At 36.1% G+C, this 20,007-nt stretch overlaps 1 protein-coding gene across 1 annotated transcript in view; it reads left to right on the top strand.

Moving 5' to 3' along the window:
* LOC104868939 (myeloid leukemia factor 1) overlaps positions 1-20,007 on the top strand; it is a 52,205-nt gene that overhangs the window by 13,785 nt on the left and 18,413 nt on the right. Inside the window, exons 2-7 of the mRNA XM_033759690.1 lie at positions 5,660-5,788; positions 7,605-7,764; positions 9,780-9,918; positions 14,905-15,049; positions 17,826-18,010; positions 18,701-18,800. Of these exons, the coding sequence (XP_033615581.1) occupies positions 5,711-5,788; positions 7,605-7,764; positions 9,780-9,918; positions 14,905-15,049; positions 17,826-18,010; positions 18,701-18,800 (807 nt within the window). The 5' untranslated portion in view covers positions 5,660-5,710. The remainder of the gene's footprint in view (positions 1-5,659; positions 5,789-7,604; positions 7,765-9,779; positions 9,919-14,904; positions 15,050-17,825; positions 18,011-18,700; positions 18,801-20,007) is intronic.

Below are 20,007 nucleotides of genomic sequence, written 5' to 3'. Positions count from 1 at the left end.
TTAAAACTTATTAGAGCAATCCAAATGAATGTCAAATGGCCTTTCATTTGTGTGATTTGTATTTCCCTAATAACTAAGGAGTTGGGCATATTTTCATGTACTTATTGGTCATTTATATATCTTCCTGATAGAAATCACTATTTTTTTTTACATTCAGTATTCATTTCTTTTTAAGCCTCATCTATAAAATGAGGGCAGGGGTATGGGGGAAAAAAATGAGAACCAAGACCTGTCATGTAAAGGTACAAGATCCCAGTCATGAATGTAACTGTACCGTATACCTAAAAAGTACCTATAAACTCAATGAGAACAAATAAATAAAATGAGGTTGTGATGCCTGCTTGCTAATAGGAGTAAATTAGATACTACATGCAAGCATTTATCTTGTGTCCAGCATCCAGTTGATGATTATAGTTGTTGACATTGCAGGTAACAGCTCTTAGTCCATTTCTTCATCTCTCCTGCTCCAAAATTTTCTGATATTTATCCTACTAAAGTATAATTATAATATATAAGTAATCACTGGTATTTAACTTTACATATTGTTTTGTGCTAAATACCAGTGCCTAGAGATACCTAATTTTTACTAGCTATATGATGTTGGTATCAGAGATACTCTAACTTATCTGATATACTAATGACAGTGAAATGAAAGACATCCTAGGAATTCATTTGGAGGCACAGTGTATAAAGCTCAAATTTCATATGGTACAAGGATGATGTTAAAAGTTCATTAAATGGAACAAAATCCATAGTCAACTCTTCTAATAACACAATGACTAACATAGCACTTACTATGTTTTATGCTGTGTTCTAAGCAACATATGTCATGTACATTGGGTTGTATATACTTACCATTCACACAAAATGTTAGTGGAATACATGATGAACAAATACTGAGTATGTACTGTGTACCAAATACTGTGAGCAAAATGCTGTGAATAAATGGTAAGCAGAGAGGCCAGAGTTTCTACCTTCAGAGCCTGCAATGTAGAAAGAGAAGTGAAATTACTCGTATAATCCCCAATGAATGTGAATTACCCTGAGATGGAAGATGGGAGGGGATGGCCATAGTGTCACATGCCTGCCGGAGAGGGTTGCTTTTCTGGGAAAGTATGACTAAGGGCAAGGGATAGACAGGTGAAGCACCGAAGGGAAAAGCTCTGTGGTGGGAGGAAGTGAGGTGAGGCTGAGAAACAAAACTGAAAAGTCAGGGTGGGTGAGTATAAACAGCAAGTGGGAGACAGCTATTAGGTGGGCTTGTCTCCCAATTGCAACCCCATAAGGGGTTTTAGTCTTTATTGTGAGAACAGTAGAAAGAGATCAAAAGATTAACTAGGGAAGGTAACACCCCAGATTCTGCTGCCCTGGCTGCAATGTGAGTAACCAAAGGAAAGAGGCCAGTCAGGGTGGAGGAGACTACAATCCTTTAGACAGGGTCTCAAGGGAGCAAGTTGGAGAAGTCTGGGTTGGCAATAGGGAGAGTGGATGACTGTGCCAGCATGATTTACCTTTGTAAAGCATGGCTGTTTGTCTTCTCAGCCATGCTGTGGGCTGTCCCTCCAGGTACTAGCCAGCATCTGACAGGAAAAATCCGTATCCCAGACACACATGCATGGGACCTAGAGGCATTAACATGGAAAGACTGAGCACGTCTGGGATGCTACCCTGTTATAAATCATAGAAGGCCTCGGTGGACTGCAGCTTCCTTCTTGTTGCCATCTTATCCCTAGGCATCTTGAAAGCCCTCAGTTTGAATCTCATCTCTTGCTTCCTTTTTTCTCCCCACCACTCTCCGCCTTTTAACATCTCCTTTCTGAACTCTTCTTGGATTTTGCCAATCTCTGTTAGTTTAGGTTTTTCAAAGTCTGGGCTTAGGGTCTTCACTGCAGTTGGCTGTCCTGCTGTTCCCAGGTGTACCATTTTATGACCTCAGGTTTCCAACAGCTGGGCTCTCCACAGGAGAGGTTAACAGCACAGCATAGCTTCATTCATTTGCACAAAGTAGCACCAATAACAACAGACTTTAGAATTGTTTTTATAAGAATTGCTGAACAGAGAGGTTAGCTTACATAAATAGTCACTGAATTTAAATAGATAATTACCCTTACTGTTGAGAGAGCGGCTAATGTAATTTTGCTTTGTTTCTTTGTCTCTCAAATCTGTAATCTAAGCACCTAGAAAAGTACTTGGCACATAATAGTTGCTCAATTAATGTTCGTTGGGTTAATTGGAGAAAGAAAGAAGAACGGAAAGAAGGAATGGAGCACTTCCTACATATATAACATTCTAGGTACTTAAGTTGGATACATTTTCCTCTCCTCCTCTTCCTTCTTCTTGTTCCTCTTCTTTGTGTTATGGGGTATTGCATCCAGGGTCTTCATACTGACCTAATTCCCCAGCCTTTTAAAATTTTGAAACAAGGTTCCTCTAAATTGACAAGTGACCCAAGCTGGGCTTGATCTTGGTTCTTCCTGCCTCAGCTTCCCAGGCTGCTGGAATTACAGATGAATTCCACCACACTCAGCTGAACAACTTTTCTTAACATGTATCAAAATGCTAGGAGCTGAATTTGTTATCTTTCTAAAGCAGTATCGTCTTACAAAAATATTACTTGTGAAAAGTATAAAATTTCAAATTTTATGCTCTCCATATTACAAAGGTAAAAGGAAATGGGTGAAATTAATTTTGTAGTCTATTTTGTTTAACTTAACATTTTAAAATCATCACTTTAAAATGTAATGAATATAAATATATTAATAAGGTATTTCACATTTTTGGTGGAACTTAGTCTTTGAAATCCAGTATGTACTTCAAATTACAGGGCATCACAATTCATAGCAGTCGCATTCCAGGTGCTCGATGGTCATCCCCATGGTCATGGATGCCGTATTGGCCAGCAGAGCTAAATAGTCAGTAGGCCAGAAGTCCCAAGTTAGCAAGGCCTGGGATGCAGATCTAGGTCACTTGGCTCTAGAACTGTGGTTTTAATCACCATGTGTGCTGCCTCCTCATGAGCTACTATTTACAGAAGATTTAAGCAGCACATACTTATAATTAAGCAGCTTATTCATCTTGAATCATTATCAAGTTCCGGGTCAATATACCCAGGAGGTTCTCTGAGGCTTGAATGGAAGAATTTTTTCCAGTTCTGCTGGACATTTCCTTGGCAATGGCCTCTTCTGGGGCTCCTTGCCATTTTCCAGAACTTCAGGCCAGCTTGCTGCCAAAGCCTTCCAAGCAGATGCCTCCGGCACAGTTGCTCTCTGTGATAGGTACAAACGGTGCAAAAGTTCTGCTCTTTTGCTTAAATTTTTTGAAAACAGGGAAGCATGGCCTTAGTCCTGCCTGTGACTGTGAGATCCCTGCTCAGTTCTCATTGGCTTCCTTGTTGTTTCCAATACATGACAGTCAAACTGAACTGGAAGAAAGTTACTATGTGCCCCTGTGAGTGTTTTTTTCCTTTGTAAAGAAGCCTTTTCCTATGACTTTGAACTTGGAGTTGTGCCATTTCGGCATTTTAACTCAATACACCTTTGTCAAGTTTCAAAACCTTGGATATGATAACTTATTTCAGGCAACTACTGCTTTTTAAAAGGGAGATTTTTTTTTCTCCTGTGACCCTTAGTGCTTACATATTGCAGGTATAAGAAACTAATTATCATTTCTATCATATGGTCATTGTTCAGTTTATTACTGCTTTGGGGAAAAACCCCCAACATTTATAGTCTTAAAACATGTGTTCTATTTCAGAAATTTTGGAAGGGCTCAAATGGGGGGGGCTCATCTCTGAACAAGGTGGCATAGCTGAGGTGTGGCTGTGGAAATATCTGCTGCTAGGATGATGTCTTGATCCACACATCTGGTGCCTCAGTACTGTTGTTACATGGTGACCGACATCCAAAGTGCAGCAGACAGAAGCTGCCTGATCAGTTAAGGGCTATGGTGCAGGGAATTGATCCTGCATGACTTTGTGAGTCTCTTGGTCACAGCTGTCACCAGGCCCAGCCAGATTCAAATGGAGTGGAGAAATAGATCCAAATTCTTGATAAAGATATGTCAAGGTCATATTGCATGAAGGTGTGTCGGGTGGGAAATGTCTTAGCCATTAGGCTTGGGAAATCCCACCTGCCCATTTGCTTTGTGCCATTTCAATTTTAGGACAAATATAAGTATCTATACCCTACATGAAAAGTTGTTTCAACCAAATGGTTCATTTATGTTGCTCAAGTATGTTTTCTTTTCCCTTTGCTGTGCACCTGCCCCTTTTACTCCTTTCCACCTTTCTACATCATCTTTCAAGACTCATAACCATCCTCCTCCAGGACATCTTCTCAGATTAAGTAGCGGTGACTTTGCTTCTTGTTGTTACCACTCTGTGTTACAGCTGCATTCCTTTTTTGCTTTATTACTGCCCAACCCTAGCTCCTTACATTAAGTTTTCTCTATGGAAATACATGGTTCAAATTTTTCCTCAACAGATGAGGTAAAAGAATTGATTGCTCATAGGAATGGAGGTGCTTTCCTTCTACATATCATTGATTACTTCTGGGTTGCAGGAATTACAAAGCAACTCTGTAAATAGTAAAAATAAGGTGATGAGTATATTGTTTTTAGTTATTGGTACCCTAAGTTGTAGTGACTTTCAAACTGTACTCCACAATAACAACAACAAAAAAACTCACATGAGTAACCTATGCATAACTGTTGTCCACTCTATATATGAATCAAAGGTTTCATTAAAAACTGACTGTACTACTTACACTGTGTTCTGATAGTTTATATCTTACTCCATGTTTTACAAATCCTGGTAATGTCCTACAAAATTTATTTCACAGCCTACAATTTTGACAAATAACACTGGTTACTATTCACAATTTTTAAAATTCAGCCTTGAAAACATTTGTTCTACTGAGTTGCTCTTGTAAATGAACATTTTATGTGAATTTTTATGTTTTCATTATTCATAAGCTGTCTGCTTAAAAGGATATATAGCACATTGCATTTTACTAAAACTCTGAAAACAAATTTCAGGAACGATATTTAGGGACTAGATTAGATCCATACAATCCAAATACAGTACTTTTCAACTAGCATTAATACTCATACATTTTTACCCATAATATTAAAATAAAAAATAATGATTTAAATAATTTAGTCATTCAGTTTGGATATATCAATAATTTCAGAGTGCTCAAATGAAACTTCCTGGAGCATAGCTAATCAGCTCACCATTGGCAACATTGTAATAAGGTTCAACCTCGGACTATGGAAGTATCCCAAGTTTTAAGGACATAGCATTTTTATTTAAATATAAGGTACAAAGACCCAAAGACTTAAGGATATCTGAACAGATCACTTGTTATACTTTACAGAGAGTGGAAATTTATATCAAAAGTGAAGGAAGGGGCTGGGGATTTACCTCAGTGGTTCTGGCGCCTGCCTTGCAAGCACAAGGACCCGAGTTCGATCCCCAGTACCCCCTCCAAAACCCCCCAAAGTGTGAAGGAGGCTATGGGGGTGGCAGTTGGATAAAGTGTGTTGGTAGTATGCTATCCTTAGTAGAACAGGTAGCTACTTTTGTTACTTATTTGACCCCTTTTGCATTAATTCTTTGATTTGACCTGAGTCTAAATTCATAATCTCTTTATGCCTGTAGGATCACCTTTCAGTGGGTCCAAGTGGACATTCCTTTTGTTTTTTCTCAGTTATGACTTACTCCAAAATAGGAGATGAGGCACCAAAGGTTTTCCAGGCCTCAAGTGAAACCCATAGGGCTCCAGCAGGAGTAAGTATTTTGCAAACATTCTCAGAGCTTTCCGAAGTTGTGGGGTGATAGATTGCCTACATCATATTAATTACTACATTTGATTTGGTAAAGAGTGGCAAGATGGGGACAGGGGCATGGTGATAGGTAAGGCATTCATCACTGGGAAAACCATTAAAGTTCAGTTGTATTTAGTATATGGTATTTTGTTTGTCCTTTCCGCCCCCATGTCTGTGAGGATGACTTCTTTTATATAATTATCTCTTGATTGATTTTTATCTTCACATATGGACAAGATGATAATCATGAAGCATCCTACCTATAGTCAACTAAATGAAATGTTTCAAGTTGTACAGAAAGGATATATAATGAATAACCACATCTCTGCCCCCCAGTTTAGTCAAAACATAACATTTTTCTCTATTTGCTTCAAGTTGTCTCTTGTTCTGTTTTCTTTTTAAGCAAAAAGTGTTACTGACACAATTAAAGCTTCTAGTATACTCCTTCCAGGTCCCTTTTCTGTTTCTCAACCTTTTTCCTGTGTCTGAAGTTTATCATTATTATGCATATTTTTGTAATTTTATTATTTATGTACACATCATAAAACATAATAGATTACTTCTTCAGGTCTCTGAACTTTATACGAATGGTATTATTATTGAATGTGTCCTTGGCTCAGTAATAGGCTTCCGAGATTTGTTCAAGTTGATACATACAGTACTGGTTTATCTGTTTTAACTTCTATGTATTACTCAAAATATAAATAAAGCACAAATTTGTATCCATTTTTCTGTTGATAGATATTGAAGGGTATCTAACTTTGCTCTAATTAATCATTATACAGGTCTCTTATAAGACCTAAGAATGATATTGCTGGGTTGTGTAGGGTATGTGCACATTCGTCTTTATCTAGAAATTATCAGGTTACCATAGTGATGAGAGCTGTTGACTTCTACAAATTGTGGTGTGAGTATTCCCATTCCTCCAATTCCTTATTAGGACTTACAGTAAAATTTTAGGTTTTTCAGACTAAGGAATGTGAAATAATTGTTTATTCCCCATACACAAGCACATACTCTTAATACCCTTGCCATAGTTCTGCAAATTCATCCTAGATATTTTAATCTTGATTTGCTAAAAGTGACAAAGTCTTATATATAAATGATATAGTTAAAGATGTCTCAAAATATTAATCTTTTCCTATCATAAAAATTCTAATAATGCTTTCATAGAGTTCATGGTGGGAACAATGAGATTCAAACCCATCGACATGATTGATGAGTAGTTGGCATTACTTGTAGGAATGTAGCATGCACTTCCATCTATTACATTGTCAAAGACAGTGTTAAAGGCACCGAGTTTTATATAATTAAATTCGTTTTAAATATGTTATTGTGATTTGGAAAAAGGTTAAATCATATTCTTGATATCTGTCCTAGAAATGTTTACTTTAAACATTTTAGGAAATAGAAACCTATTACTACAGTTTTACTGTAAGTCAATAATAGCATTGCGTATCGTTACTCTTCTTTAAAAAATGTAGTATGAGGGATAGAATGCAGAGCCTTCACATTGAGCTATATCTTCAGGTCATTTTTTAGTTTGAGGTAGAGTCTCTCTAAATTGCAAGTTGGCCAGGTGGGTGGGATTTGAACTTGTGATCCTCTCCCGCCTCAGTCACTCAGAGTTCCAGTATTACAGGTCTGTGCTATAACACCCAGCTAGTTATTCATTATTTTTGGAGGAGTAGATCTATGGATTACTTTCTTAAATGACAAGATTCTGTGAAATTTAGAAATAAGTCAATTTATATATTATTTTTATTTTATTTTTGCAGATAAAGGAAACCAGGAAAGCAGTGAGAGATTCTGACTGTGGACTAGAAAAAATGGCTGTTGGTCATCATATCCATGACCACGCTCATGTTACTAAAAAGTCAAAGAACAAGAAGACTGGAGCCGAAGAGTTCAGTCAAGAGTTCATCAATATGAGTGAAAGTAAGCTATGACAAAAGTATTCTTCCATATAAAGTGAAGCTTTCAGCTACATTTGTGGAACTTGACCAGTTTTCATAAGATGTAGGTTATGAAGAACATGTACGAGGAATGCTCTCCCACAATAGTAAAATTGTGATTTAATCATTTAACGATGTTTTTACAGTGTTTTTTGACAATGTGGGGTATCATTTATTTTCTTGTGTTGTACTTAGAAAATAGAATTTTTGCATTTTTACTTAGTAACATTACCAGTAGGTAAAATCTGTATTTAAATATTTTTTATCAAGGGAGTATATTTGAAAAGTTTGAAGAAAGTAAAAATCATCTGTAATGCCAACTCCAAATAAAAACGAATATTGCTTTAGTGTGTTTTTTTCTTCATAGTTTTATATATGTGTAAACACATAATTTTTTTCAAATTAGTGTTTATATATTGTTTATATTGTGCTTATTATTATTACTACTACTACTAATAGTAGTAGTAGTAGTAGTACCAGAGATCAAACTCAGGCCCTTGAGATTGTGAGGCAGGTGGCAAAACCACTGAGCTAAATCCATTGCCCTGTATTGTGCTTATTTTAGCTCACCATTCTAATTGTCAAAATCACCCATCATATTCATTTTTAAAAAAAAATTATCGGGGGCCGGAGATTTAGCTCAGTGGTTCCGTGGCCTGCCTTGCAAGCACAAGGACCCGAGTTCAATCCCCGGTACCAAAAATAAACAAACAAACAAACAAACAAACATTATCAGTGATAACCTAAACGTGACATCATGAATGGGTCACAGTTTACTTAAAACTATTTTGTATTTTGAAAATTTGGGTTTTCTATATAGTTTTTGATTCCTGGTGTACCCTAAATAATATATATTTTATCAAGTAAGTCTTTCATTTTCTAGATTTGCATTCCTTCTTCAATGCTTTTAGGTCTTTCTAATGTTCTAACCCTTCTCATTATAGTTTTAAGTATACTAAGATATATTAACAATTGAAATCAAATTTTAATTTTATTTTAATGGTAATATTCAGTTATTTGTATTTTCATTTAAAAGTAAAATGATTGAAGTTTAGTCATATTCAATCTTATTTCATCATCTATTTTGAGTAATGTTTTATCAGAATAAAAGGTTTAAATTACTACACTATTTTAGTAAAAGGAATTCTACTGAAGTAGCTTTGATAAATTATGCAATAAGATGGAAGCCACAATATATTGACCTTTCTTTAATTGTATCCTTTGTAATTTTATAATCTAGACCTACATTGACTATTTCACAACAAGTTACATGTTGGAGAAAGTTTTAGTTCAGGAACACATTATGATAAGGGAACTGTGAAAGAACAGGAGCTATCATCTATGTTTATTGCTGTTATGGCAGTTAGATTACTTAACTTCCATGACAACATAAACTGGCAGTCCCCAGTTGGTATCTTGTCTTTGGAAATTGACTATAGAGTTTATGCAGTAGGGTTAAACAGGAGGATGATGAGGTGAAGAGGGATGCTAGCCGCAGAAGGAGCATCCCAAACTGGGCGTGGTGGCGCACGCCTGTAATCCCAGCACTTGGGAGGCTGAGGCAGGAGGATCGCTGTGAGTTCGAGACCAGCCTGGACTACATAGTGAGTTCCAGGTCAGTCTCAACTAGGTAGTGAGACCCTGTCTCAAAAAAAAAAAAAAAAAAAAAAAAAAAAAAGGAGCATCCCACTACAGGAGCACCACTGTGAGATGATTCAGATTCAGATCATGATTGAGTGTAATTGGGTCAGCCAGGCCATTGGGTAGAACAAAATGATATCCAGACAGGTGAGTGAAAAACAGATCATCATTAGGAATAGGGGAACAAAATATAGGAATGGGAATATTATCCTAGCCGAAAAAACAGCTTCCTACCTCTCTGTCTTGAAGGTAAGCCGATGAAAACACCAGGCCAGCATGGAGTATGAGGGAAAGCAAGGCACTTACTGATAGTTGATACCTAAGTATATATTCTCTTTATTTTTGTGTTTAATGTAGGTGATGCTCATGCCTTTGAGGATGAGTGGCAAAATGAGATTATGAAATACAAACAAGGGAGACAATGGCACAATCTAGAAAACACTAGAATGCAAAGTGTCGGTCATGAGAATTTTGGAACCAGAGAACTTAAAAGAAGGTAAAAGTTATAGAAACGTTATGTTATGTAACGTCTCTGTGAAGTTTACATATATTTAATGTGTATTAGATATTTTGGAAAAATTTTGCAAAAGCTTTAGCTTCTCTTGGAGTAACTAGGGAAAATAAATGTCTTAGAAAATATATTAAACTAAGGGATCATTGTCCATTTAGTACCATTGTGGAATTATAAATTATAAATTTATAATTTGGCTCTTGGATAAAAAAATGGAAAATAATAACTATTCCTACGGAAATTACAGTCCAGAGAGACACGGCCTAGCCAGGCCTTAAAACAGAAATCTGTTCCAGGATATCAGAAACTGGAGGGTTACAACAGAAGGTAGAGACCATTACAGAAACATGGATAAGTGGGTATCAAGTAAATCAGAAGTCTGTGCAGAATTTCATGTGCTCATATCTTTTATTTGTTGGTTTGAGTCCTTGAGGGTAACCATTTTTATTAGGATAACATGGAATCTCAGTATTGTTTTGATTTGTATTTCCCTAATGGCCAAAGATGCTGGCCATTTTTCATGCATCTATTAGCCATTTGTACTTCTTCTATTTTTGAATGAATCTTCTGTTTTGAGGAGCACCTAATTTTTTAGTTGTTACTTTTATGTATTGTAGATATTAGTCCTCTGTCTGAAGAGTAGCTGGCAAAAAATTTTCCCCATTCTGTAGATTGTCTCTTCTCCATGCTGATTGTTTCTTATGCTGTGTAGAAACTTAAATTTGATATAATCCCATATGTTGGTTCTTGGAATTATTTCTTGTGCAATTGGGATTTTGTTGTTAAGGATGTTCTTGCCTGTGCCAGTGACTATAGCAAACCCCTGATCCAGTCACTTCCCGCAAGACCCACCTCTGAACACAGGAGGCTTTTGGAGGACGGTCTAGATCTAAACCCTAACACTTAGTTTTGGTATTGGGTAATGCTAGCTTCAAGGAATGAATTTGGCAGTGTTCTTTTTCTTTCAGTTTCATGGGCAAGTTTGAGAAGTATGGGCATTAGTTTTTCTCTGAAGTTCTGGCAAATTTCAGCAATGAAGACATCAGGTCCTGGGCTTTTCCTAGGTACTATATAGTTTTATTACTGCCTCAAGTTCATTGCCTATTATCAGAATACTCAGGGCTTTTATATCTTCTTCGTCCAATTTTGGTAAGTCATGTGTCTAGAAATTCATCCATTTCTTCTAGATTCTTCAGTTCATTGGACTGTAAATTTCCAAAATAGTTTCTTATAATCCTCTGGATTTTAGCAATATCCATTGTGATTTTGTCTTTTCACTTCTTTTTGTTTGTTTTTGTTTTTGATTTTATTTTTGAGACAGAGTCTCCCTATGTAGTTGAGACTGCACTGCAACTCACTGTGTAGCCCAGGCTGGTCTGGAACTCACATTGATCCTCCTGCCTCAGCCTCCGGAATGCTGGGATTACAGCACCACGCCCAGCTTGTCTTTTCACTTCTAATTTCATTGAGATGGATATTTTATTCCATTGCTAAATCTGTTTAAAGATTTTTTGTTTTTTGTTTTTTTTTTAATCTTACTTATACTTTGAAAGAACCTATTTTGTGATTCATTCATCCTTTATTGATGTCTGCTCTGATCTTTATAGTTACTTTCTTTTAATAGGTTTGGAGTTTGGATTGCTTTTGTTTTTTTAGGCCCTTGAGATGCATCAACATTAGATTATTCAGTAATATTCTACTTTTCTAATGTGTGCACTCAGAGCCAAACTTCGATCTTAAACCTCTTTTATTGTGTTCCACAGGTATCAGTGTATTGTATACTTCAAATGTCACTTGAGTCTAGGAATTTTTCAGTTTCTTCCCTGATTTTTTTTGTAGCCCATTGGTTATTCAGGAAGAGTATCATTTAATTTTCATGTGTTTGTGTACTTTGTGCGGTTTCTTTTACTGTGGATTTAGTGTTATTCCATTGTGATATGATAGGATGCAAGAGGTTATTTCCATTCTTTTATATTTATTTAAATATATGTGAAAAAATGGAAACAAAGTCTTTGTAAATAGGGAAGGGTAAAGGGCAGGGGTGAAGGGAGGGTAGGGGTATGGGAAAAAACAAGGACCAAGATATATCATGTGCATGTATCATGTAAAGGCACAAGATCCAAATGATAAATGTGCTGTATTGTTTGCTTTAAATGTACCAGTAAACTTAATGGAAAAATAAATAAGTAAATATACTCTGTAACCTAAGATGTTCTATTTTAGAGAAAGTACCATGGGCTGCTGAGAAGAATATGTACTATGCTGCTTTTAGATAAAGCAGTCAATAGCTCTCTGTTAGGTCCTTTTGTTCCATAGCATGGTTTGACTCTGATATTTCTTTGTTGAATCCCATTTGTTTGACCTATTTGTGAGTGCTATTAAATTCCCACACTATAATTGCATTGATGTCTGTCAATCCTTTTAATTGAAGAAGTTTTTGTTTTATGCAATGAAGTATGCTGACATTTAGTGCATCTATCTATCTATCTATCTATCTATCTATCTATCTATCTATCTATCTACCTATATCTATATCTTCCTATTGAATTTGACCCACTACCAGTATGTAGTGACCTTTTGTCGCTTTTCATCAGTTTTGGCTTGAAGTCCACTTTTTCTGATATTAGGATAAGTTATTCTTATTTGCTTTTGGGCACTGGTTTGCATGGAGTATTTTACATCTTTCACAATAAGTCTGTGTTTCTTTATGGTGAGGTATGTTTCTTGTAGGCAACGTATAGTTAGGTTTTGTCTTTTGAACAAGTTTGCCAGTCTGTGTCTTTTCACTGGGGGAATTAAGATCATTCACACAAACATTATTACTGACAGGTTTTTACTTGCTCTATCCTTATATTTTCAAGGCTGATTTTTTCTTTTTCCTTTTGTTTAACTACTCTTTTAAAAGTATTCTTTCCCTGGGGCTCCTCGGTGATGTTCACTCACTGTTTCTGTTTAGAATTTCCTTGAGTGTTTTCTGCCATACTAGTTTGGTGGCCATGAATTACAGTAGGATTCCCTTATATGAAATTTTGAAAAAAAACTGTAGTGCCAGCTTAATGGTAACTAGGATTGGGGGGAGGTATTTACTTACAAAGGCACAAAAGAGAACAGTTTAGGGTGATAGAAACATTTTATATCTAATTGTGGTTTTATCTGTTATACATTTCTGAGAATTCACCAAACTACAATTAAACTGGATAAATGCCATTGTATATAAATCATATCTAATGAAACCTGAATTAAAACAATCTCCCTGCATACCCAATCACAAATTCAATTAGGTAGTTTCCTCCAGGGTAATATGTTAATAAAACTGAGCTCCCATGGGGTAGGTTTATGTATACAAATATTAAAGAATTCAAAGGAAAAGCTGTTTCTGCCTGGGAGGACTGGCAGATAACAGAAATTTGGAGCTCTTCATAATGGCATCAGAGGATTGGAATTGAATTAGTGACAGGAAGGGTGATCTCTAAGGAGGATGTAACAGAAAGGAAGTCTAAAAAGAAGACAAACTTCTGGTAGGCTCGTTTGGCCAGCAATGAAGCATTAGATTGCTTTGGTAAACTCCAACTGTAGTGTGCCTTTGTTTGAGATGGGAAAAAAGGAACTGACTACTGGGGTGATGACTTCCAACTGGAATAAAGGTAGAAAACCATTATAATAAGGTATTAAAAGTTTTAGATTCGTGGGCCTGGGATTTAGCTCAGTGGTTCCACTGCCTGCCTGCCTTTGCAAGTGCAAGATCCTGAGTTCAATCCCTAGTACCAATAAATAAATAAATAAGTAAGTAAGTAAATAAATAAATAAATAAATAAATAAATAACATTTAGGTTCTTGAGTGAGAGTTGTAATGAAAGTTAATATCAGATTAAGAGCATTTATATTTATAAAGCACATAAGATAGGGCTTGGAATGTAATCATTGTTCTGTGTGTGTTTTTAAAATGATTTATCCTTTTTAAAAAGATCCAGTATATATTTTACATAAGAGGTATTTACTGATAGAATAAGAGGAAATGGCCTCCATATATAAGGAAGAGAAGGTAAGATACTAAAATCTATTCAGAATATTATATGGGTTAATTCTGATTTAATCTTGACAGTAGAAATATTCAGTATTTACCTTTAAAAAATAACTGTGGCAACTTAGTCTCAGGAAGAAGAGCTTGAATTCTAGTATTCTACTACCACAAACACAGAAAGGGTCAGTTTCCTCAAAGACTGATGAGGGCCTACCAAATCATACTCAGAGCCAGTAAATTTGACCAGGATGTTGAGGGTGGGAATGAACCAGAATCTGCATTGCTGACTAACTTACTAGTTGGTTGGTAATCTCAAAAAATGTTTGAGGAACCTTGTTTAAGACTTTGCAGACATTTCTGTTGTGCAATGATTTCTAGTATTCAGAATTCTTAGAAACAAAAGTTAGACTTTTATACTATCTGTATCTTTGTCTGTGTCTAGTAAAATATATATATTGTGTCTTTATAGTGTTCTTAATATAGCTGTAATTTTCAGTGCTCATATTTCAAAAGTAAGAATAAGTCCTTGTTAGAATCTACATTGTTGATGGCCCCAAGTGTCCTCTACATGGTAGCAGTATTTTTCAGATTTTTTTCTTCCTTCCTTCCTTGCTTCCATCTTCCTTCCTTCATTTCTTTCTTTCTATCTTTTTTTCTTGCCATTTGCCTCAGATGTGTAACTTCGTTATTTATCATTTTTATGCAATAAGAGATAAATGTGTAATTTTAGTATAATAACTGAATTATAGTGGTTAACAGCAGATTCTCAAAAGTTGGACTTATAAGTAGTCAATCTTTTTTTAGGAGATATTTTGGTCTTCCTAAATAATTTTTATAACTCAACAAGTATATGAGCTCCATATAATTCTTTGTAGTCTTATTAAAACTTATTATGCCTGTTTATTATTTAAACCATAAGAATTCTGCATTATTCTGTTTATTTTCCACAGTGATTCTTTTCTTACACACCAAGAAAATATGCAACAGAGGATACATTTTTCTGAACCTTTTGGAAGAGATGTGCTCAGTATCTCTGTTGGAAGACAAAGAGCTCATAATCCTACAAGATGTGATGATGGTGAAGATTCTTTGTCTGTAAGTTGTGCATTTTAAAGACATTTAGTGAGAAAGTACTATGGGAATTTGAGAAAAATATTACAGAAATCAATATCCATGATGATAGGATGTGACTAATTGTGATACAGAAATGTCTGTTACATAGAGAAGGAGACCTGCTGAACAGTAGAATCCTGGAATAATGAGTTGTTATCTATATAAAAATTCAACTGGCCTACCATAACTTTTAGGACCATAGAATTAATTATATATTATAACCAAAATTATTATTATTATTATCATTATCATTATTATTATTTTGGTACCAGGGATCGAACTTAGGTCCTTGTGCTTGCAAGGCAGATGACAGAACCACTGAGCTAAATGCCCGGCCCTATAACCAAAATTTAAACCATTATTTTAATATATTTTTTCATATTATAATTTCCTCTTATATCTTGAATTAGAACACACTAAATTTATTTCCTTATCACACATATTTCTTTGTTAGTGAGAAGAAGGAAAGTTGAAGGGAGAGAAAGGAAAAGGGGAAAAAATAATTAAAATCTATTATGTACAGGTACAAATTCCTTATGATGAATGTGATCATTATGTATGACAAATATGTACTAATAAGTAAAACAAACAATATTTTCAAATAGTACTGAAATCTGTAATTAATGCTTTGTTGCACTAGAAAACACTGATCTTCTGCACAGATACCTTAATCATTCATAGTTTAGATTAATCTTCAGTTGTGGCCCAAAAGCCTTGCACTACTGCAGTATATTCTTGTAAGTCCTATCTGAGAGCAAATCTGGAACATATATGAACATATTCAACTAAAAATAGATGTTTGTATATCTTCATCTCTCTCTCTCTTTTCATTTTTGTCTTTTTGTTTGTTTCTTTTGACTTTTCAGGCTCAGGAATGGCAGTTCTGTAATAACAAATTTACAGGGGTTTGTATAGAGATGAATATCTGCAGTTGAAATGTAGATGTTGAAACTCAGTAAATATTGAATTGGTCAAGTAGTAGACTTCCACAATCTTCTAGAAGATCATTTCGTATTTGCTCTTTGTAATAAGCATAACCAAAGTATAATATCTTAGATATTCCTAAGAAGTTTGTTGAGTGCAGTTAATTTGCCTCTTGAAATGTATCTTCACATCTTTTTCATATATATCATTGCCAAGCAGTATATTCACATTCAAATTAGCTTTTTAAAATTAGTGAATAGTAGTATCATCATATATGCTTTTAGGTGATGATCAATTTTCTCAACAGTTTTGTTAATATCAGAGGAAAGTTGTCAAGTACAGCAGAAATCAAATTGTGGGGATTAAAGTCAATTAAGTACTAAAATATTTTGGATATCTGCTCTAACCATAGCAAGGAAAGAGTAGAGTTATACATAATTTATTATGTTTATGTGTATACACGGGCTACTTATGGCTTTTATAGAATAAGCAAGAAGTGCCAGTTTTAGTCCCTTGATTCTAAGGACAGAAATGAGACCTGTTTGTAATTCAGCCCAAAATTTCTTACTGGAGCTGATTGATCACATTATAAATATGATGGTCATTCACTGGAAGAAGTAAATGTTTCTTTCCTAGATTTTTTTGCTTAAAGCACGGTGTTTAATAAAAAGTGGAATAAGAGGGCTGGGGATTTAGCTGAGTTGTTCCACCACTTGCCTCACAAGCACAAGGACCTGAGTTTGATCCCTAGTACCAAAAAAAAAAAAGATTCATAATTTAGAACTTTATATTTTCCATGTGTCATTTAAATCAAGAAAAAAACACACACAAAGTAAACATAATATAATGTCACAAAAGTGTTGATGGGATAAGAAAAGTCAAATAGGAAAACAATTCTAAATACAAAAGAAGTCCAAGAACAACATTTGAATGAAAAATGAAAATAATTGCTCCCTTGTTCTCACACATGTGCTGTAATAGCAAAATACCTTAAATTGGGTAACTTATAAAGAGTAAAAGTTTGTCTCACAGTTCTGGAGGCTGGGAATTCCAAGATCAAGGTGCTGTTCGATTCTCTGTGTAGTGAGGGCTTGCTCTCTGACTCATAGGTAGCATCTTCTTGCTGTGTCCTCACAGGGTAATGGGGGAAAGCGCACTCCTTCAGCCCTCTTTTATAAACAGTTTATCTGGATCATGAGGTTTCAATATGGAATGTGTCTTGTGCTGACTCATCATAGGCAGATAGGTTTGGCTTCTCTATTTGCATGGCGCTCCAGTCAAGTTCTAAAATGAATAAAAGCCATACTGTGACCTCAAAAATATATATTGAGACTATTTTTTGGGGGGTACTGGGGATCAGACTCGGGACCTTGCACTTGCAAGGCAGTACCTAATGACCTAATGACCAGCAAACTTTTCAATGGACAGAGACTTTACAAGAATCATTTGAGAACATCAAGGCTGCACTGCTAAGAGCATCAGCCTTGAGTCTACCAGACATAACTAAGCCCTTTCACTTCTATGTGGACAAGAGTCAAGGGATTGCCAAAGGAGTGTTAACTCAATATCTCAGCCCTTGGTGAAGAACAATAGCTTACCTGTCAAAAAAATTGGACCCCATAGCATCCGGGTGGCCACCTTGCTTGCGGATGATTGCAGCAGTGGCACTTATGGTCAAAGATGCTAACAAACTCACTTTGGGCAATGAATGTATGTGACTATTCCCCATGCAATTGAAGGAATAATAAAACAACCTCCAGATCGATGGCTAACTAATGCTGCCTAACTCATTTACCAAGGCCTCCTCCTCAATCCTGCCTGAGTTGTTTTCCAGCCTCCAGCTGCCCTGAATCCTGCCTCCCTGCTGCCCAATCCAGATCTAGATGCTCCACTCTATGACTGCAAAGAGATACTAGCCCAGGTGCACAGCACCCAGGAGGACTTAAGAGATCAACCATGGCCAGATGCAGAACTGACTTGGTATACTGATGAGAGCAGCTTCATGCACAATGGACACAGGTATGCAGGGGCAGCAGTTACATCAGAGACTGAAAAAATTTGGGCTGAACCCCTCCCTGTTGGGACATCAGCACAATGGGCAGAACTCATAGCCTTAACTCAGGCTTTAACCTTGGGACAAGGAAAGAAATTAAATGTCTATACTGACAGTAGATATGCTTTTGCCACTGCTCATGTTCATGGGGCCATTTATCGGGAAAGAGCATTATTTACTGCAGAAGGAAAAATTATAAAGAATAAAGAAGAGGTATTGGCTCTATTAAAGGCTTTATGGTTTCCTAAAAGACTCAGTATAATTCGTTGCCCAGGCCATCAAAAAGGCAATACACCTATACCCAGGGGCAATAATCTGGCTGATCAAACAGCCAAAGAAGCAGCCCTCCATATCTGAGATATCATGGCCTTACAATTCCCTGATCTGGGAACTCCAGCCCTCCCTGAAAAGGGAGACTACTCCAACTCGAATTTAGCATGGATCAAACAGATGCCTGCTGCTCAATTAATTAAAGGATGGTGGAAATAAGATAATGGAATCATCCTTCTACGTGTGAAGCTGGGAGATCAACTGCTTTTGACTCTTCATTGATTTACTCACTTAGGAGAAAAGAAAATGAGGGAATTAATTCAACATTCCCAAATCAAAATAAAGGACATCTCTACTAAAATTAAAGGAATTACCTCCTCCTGCAGGGTCTGTAAGATGACCAACGGAGCCCATACTAATAATGAGCCAGGTCACCGCTTGAGGGGCAACAGACCCAGAGCCTACTGGGAGATGGTCTTTACAGAGGTAAAACCCAGAAAATATGGTTGCAAATATTTATTAGTTCTTGTAGACACTTTTTCAGGTTGGACAGAAGCTTTTCATACAAAATATGAAACCTCTAAAATGGTGGCAAAGAGATTATTAGAAGATATTTTACCCAGGTATGTCTTTCCAATGGTTCTGGGGTCTGATAATGGACTGGCCTTTGTCTCTAAGGTAAGCCAGGATCTAGCTTAGGTATTGGGGGCTAATTGGAAATTACATTGTGCATATCACTCCCAGAGTTCAGGACAAGTAGAGAGGATGAATAGAACCCTAAAAGAGACCTTAATTAAATTAACCTTAGAGACTGGTGGGGATTGGGTGTTGCTCCTCCCCTTCACATTGTATAGGGTATGTAATACACCCTATAAATGGGGATTAACCCCCTTTAAAATAATGTTTGGTATCCCTCCTCCTATCATCCCAAATCTTCGAACAGAAATTTTAACTGAATGTAAGGATTATGAATTGTTAAATTCTTTATCTGGCATTCAACAGGTGCATAAAGAGATTTGGCCTAAGCTCCAAGCATTATATAATTCAGGTCCCACTCCCTCCCCCCACAATTTTAAACCAGGGTATTGGGTCCTAATAAAAAGACATCGACAAGACACCCTAGAACCATGCTGGAAAGGTCCTTATGTTGTCTTGTCCATACCCACAGCAGTCAAGGTTGGTGGAATCGCTTCCTGGATACATCACACACATGTAAAAAAGGACATCGATCCTGCACAGTCAACAGATCACTGGAAATCAATTAGAGATCCTGATAATCCTCTAAAGCTAAGAATTATGAGATCCTAATCTAATGTTCCCATAAGATATTGTTTTAATAAAGCATCTTTGTTGAGCCTTGGCTTAGAAGCTCACTAGTCCTTATCTTAGTGTATTATTTGATATTTGGCTTTGGGATAAATCTAAATATAGGAGCCCTTGCCAATATTTTCCTTTTGATTTGGAGCCATTGAAATATTAGTTTTTACATATAATATTTAAATTTTTAGGGATGCCTCCTATGTTGGAAGAAAAAGGGTCCCATGGATGTATAATCATAATTCTTATGTTTTATTTTATGGCAAAATGTCATCTTGAAAAGTTAAGTCCTCATCAACCTGTAAAAGTTACTTGGATGATAATGAATCCCTCAACGGGAAGAACAATAAATTCAATCTCCAGATGGGCTCCTCCA

The sequence above is a fragment of the Fukomys damarensis genome, unplaced genomic scaffold (genome assembly GCF_012274545.1).
Source record: "Fukomys damarensis isolate Sample0158 unplaced genomic scaffold, DMR_v1.0_HiC HiC_scaffold_37, whole genome shotgun sequence".
Taxonomy (NCBI): Eukaryota; Metazoa; Chordata; class Mammalia; order Rodentia; family Bathyergidae; genus Fukomys; species Fukomys damarensis.
The sequence above is the reverse complement of the archived record's forward strand: the minus strand, read 5'-3'. Positions and strand labels throughout refer to the sequence as shown.